This window comes from Myotis nattereri, assembly GCF_964212035.1.
Source record: "Myotis nattereri genome assembly, chromosome: 15".
NCBI classification, from domain to species: domain Eukaryota; kingdom Metazoa; phylum Chordata; class Mammalia; order Chiroptera; family Vespertilionidae; genus Myotis; species Myotis nattereri.
In genome coordinates this window covers 49,171,599-49,175,319 of record NC_138090.1, presented here as the reverse complement: position 1 = coordinate 49,175,319, position 3,721 = coordinate 49,171,599, and the positions used below count along the sequence as shown (strand labels likewise).

The 3,721-nt window shown below is 65.0% G+C and overlaps 1 protein-coding gene across 1 annotated transcript; it reads left to right on the top strand.

Moving 5' to 3' along the window:
- Positions 1 to 2,873: 2,873 nt before the first annotated feature.
- Positions 2,874 to 3,506, top strand: NTF4 (neurotrophin 4; the record flags this gene model as incomplete). The annotated part of the gene is made up of 1 exon (XM_081108729.1): positions 2,874 to 3,506. One exon carries the CDS (start codon positions 2,874 to 2,876, stop codon positions 3,504 to 3,506), a length of 633 nt encoding a protein of 210 aa, XP_080964855.1.
- Between the last annotated feature and the right edge of the window lie 215 nt (positions 3,507 to 3,721).

Below are 3,721 nucleotides of genomic sequence, written 5' to 3'. Positions count from 1 at the left end.
AGACTCCTGGTCTGAGGGAGGAGGGGCTGGGGAGCCCGGACTCCAGGGTCTGAGGGAGGAGGGGCTGGGGGTCCAGGCTCCAGGGTCTGAGGGAGGAGGGACTGGGAGCCCGGACTCCAGGGTCTGAGGGAGGAGGGGCTGGGGGCCTGGACTCCAGGGTCTGAGGGAGGAGGGGGCTGGGGATCCCGGATTCCAGGGTCTGAGAGTCCAGGGGCTGGGGGTCCAGGCTCCTGGTCGGAGATTGGAGGGGCTGGGGGTCTGGACTCCAGGGTCGGAGGGAGGAGGGGGCTGGGATCCCGGACCCCAGGGTCTGAGGGAGGAGGGGCTGGGATCCCGGACCCCTGGGTCTGAGGGAGGAGGGGCTGGGATCCCGGACCCCAGGGTCTGAGGGAGGAGGGGCTGGGATCCCGGACCCCAGGGTCTGAGGGAGGAGGTGGCTTGGAGCCCGGACCCCTGGGTCTGAGGGAGGAGGGGGCTGGGATCCCGGACCCCAGGGTCTGAGGGAGGAGGGGGCTGGCGCCTGGCCTCCTGGGCCTGAGGCGGGTGGAGGGCTGAGCGAGCCAGGCTGGGCTCCCGAGGTCCCGGCCCGCGAGTGGAAGGCGGGATCCCCCGGCCCCTCCTCCGCCGTCGGGCGCCGCCCCGCCTCCGCCCCCGACCCGGGCCCTCCGGAGCGTGTGCAGCGCGGAGCCGGCGGGCGAGCGGGCGTCCCCGCCGCCAGCAGCAGCCGCAGCCGCAGGAGCCGCCGCGCCGGGGCCGCCGAGGGAGCCGCGGCGGGCGCCCAGGTAACAGCGGCCGCGCCTCCTCCTTCGGGATCCCGCGTCCCGGTCGCCCTGCCCCCGGGTAGGGAGGGACGTGGGCGGGGCCTGGGGCGGGGCTTGGCGGAGGAAACTGAGGCAAGAGCGAAGTCCCCGATGAGCCGCGGGGTTCCCCCCGGTGGAGCCGCCCCCAGAGGGGTCCCCGGGCTCCGGACCCCCAGCCTGAATCTTCGGGGCGCCCGTCTTGCTGAGGACCTGGGAGGCGGGGCCTGGAACTCCAGAACTTCAGGGTCCGAGGGAGGAGGGACTTGGGGGGCCTGGCCTCCCGGTCCTGGCTGGGTCAGCATGCGCCCCCCTGCGCACCCCAGCTCCCCATTGGGCATCTCGCAGCCGGGCCAGGCAGCCGCTCCAGGTATGCGCAGCGGAAGGCTTGGGCGGGCCCCGGCCTGTCCCGTGCGGGGAAAACATTCCAGGAAGCAGCCTCGGGGACCCAGGGCTTCTGGAGGGTGGGCCCCCGGGTCCCCGGGTGTCCAGCCCGGCCCCACCCCCAGCCTGTCTGGGAGATGAATGGGCCGAGGAGGACGTAATCTTTTCCAGCCTCCGCGGTCCCCTCTCCTCCCCCCATCTGCTTCCCATCCCAGCCAGGAGCCATCACCTGGGCAGGGCGGGAGGGGGGAGCGGGGGGGGGGCGCTCTGAACGGGGCGTGGCCTTGGCTGCTGGGTACCCTACACTTGGAGAGGAACACGGGTTCGGCCCCCTCCCCCACCTGCCTAGATGACATGCCTGTTCCCCTCTTCCTCTAGGTGGTCGCCCCCTTCCTCTCCTGAGATGTCAGGAAGGAGGGGGCCGCCCGCGTCCCCCACAGGGGCCCCCTGGAGCCTGGGGGCCCCCAGCCCGGGAGCTCGGAGGCGGAGGAGGTGCTGACAGGTCTGGTAACCACCCCTGTCCTCTCCACCTCACCCTTTCCCAGAAAGTGGTACAGAAAGGGCAGTATCCGCACCTTGGCCTGCATCTCCCAGCCCCAGATTGAGGCCCTGTCTGAGAGGCAGGTGATTTTCTTGCCGTCTTAGGGGCCGTTCCGAGCTCAAGTTGCATCTCCCTAGGATTCCGGAACTGGCCTTTCTCAAAGTTTGGGACCTCAAACCTCCTCCAGGCTGCAGGGCGCAGGGTTCCTTGGGTTTGTAGAGGCCGAGTGGGGTTGCTCAGACAGGGTTCCAGGGCCAACGCTGGCATTTGCTGGCTGTGTGACCTGGTACAAGTTACTAACCTCTCTGAGCCTGTATTTCCCCAATTGTTGGCTGTTATTAGTAACTAGAGGCCCTGTGCACAGATTCTTGCATCATTGGGGTCCCTCGGCCTGGCCTGCACCCTCTCCCAATCCAGGACCCCTTGGGGGATGTGGGAGAGCCAGTTACAGCCCAATCCCCGCAGGCCGGGCGGAGGGACCCCACTGGTGCACGAATCTGTGCACCGGGCCTCTAGTATGCATATAAGATCTTTGGTTAATCTCTTCCCGCCCTCCCCCTCCCCCCTTCCCTCTGAGATTCATCAGTCTGTTCCATGTTTCCATGCCTGTGCATTGAGTGTCTGCCCCCTGGTGGTCAGTGCACATCATAGCTACTGGTCAAATGGTGGAAGGGTTGCTTAAGCTTTTATATATAGAGAGATAGTACAGTGGGGCCTTGACTTACGAGTGTCTCGACTAACGAGTTTTTCGAGATACAAGCCGTCTCTCGGCTGATTTTTTGCTTTGAGTTGCGAGCTAAAATTCGGATTACGAGCCAGCTTCAGATACCCTACCGCTAGCTGGCGCAGCGAACGTCACAGTGAACACCACAACATCAGCCCAGCATCACGAGTCTCACTCGTTCACTTTTTGATTTAACATACGAGTAATTTGAGTTACGAGCTCCGTCACGGAACGAATTAAACTCGTAAGTCAAGGCCCCACTGTAGTCGGATCATCTGGAAGTTGGGCATTATGCAATCCTAGAATATAGGTTCCCCAAGGTTCTAGAACAAGGGCCTCCCTATGGTTCTGGCTTGCAGGTCCCCCCTAAATTATGACCCTCTTCTCTAACTCCAGTTTTCTTCTCCATCCTCAGGTGTTCAGCGAGATGCTGCCCCACCTTTCATGGTCCCTCCCCATCCTCCTCCTCTGCCTCCTCCCCCGTGTCCCAGTGGAACCCCATCCCCCACCCTCTCCGCTGCCCCCATTTCCAGCCCCTGAGTGGGACCTCCTGTCCCCAAGAGTGGTGCTCTCCAGGGGTGCCCCCGCAGGCCCCCCGCTGCTCTTCCTCCTGGAGACTGGGGCCTTCGGGGAGTCACCCGGCAGCCCGGCTAACCGCAGCCGGCGAGGAGTGAGCGAGACGGCACCAGCAAGTCGCCGGGGAGAGCTGGCTGTGTGCGACGCAGTGAGCAGCTGGGTGACGGACCGGCGGACAGCTGTGGACTTGCGTGGGCGGGAGGTGGAGGTTCTGGGCGAGGTGCCCGCAGCGGGCGGCAGTCCGCTTCGCCAGTACTTCTTTGAGACCCGCTGCAAGGCTGACAACACTGGGGAAGATGGCCCTGGTGCAGGCGGAGGGGGCTGCCGGGGCGTGGACCGGAGGCACTGGGTGTCGGAGTGTAAGGCCAAGCAGTCCTACGTGCGGGCATTGACCACTGACGCTCAGGGCCGTGTGGGCTGGCGATGGATTCGAATCGACACTGCCTGCGTCTGCACACTCCTCAGCCGGACCGGGCGGGCCTGAGGCCTCTGCGCAGGAGCTGGGCAAGCAGAGGAAGAAGAGAGCTGGATGCTGAGGGACCTCAGGGGCTGCTCTGGGCCTCATGGTGGGAATCTGTTAAGTCGTCACAAAGTCAGCTCAATCTGTACAAGACAGGTGGTAAAACCGGGTGGGGTTTTGAAGGATGCATAGGAGTTCTCCTGCGAACTCCAGGGTGGATGATGATGATGATAGCCTAT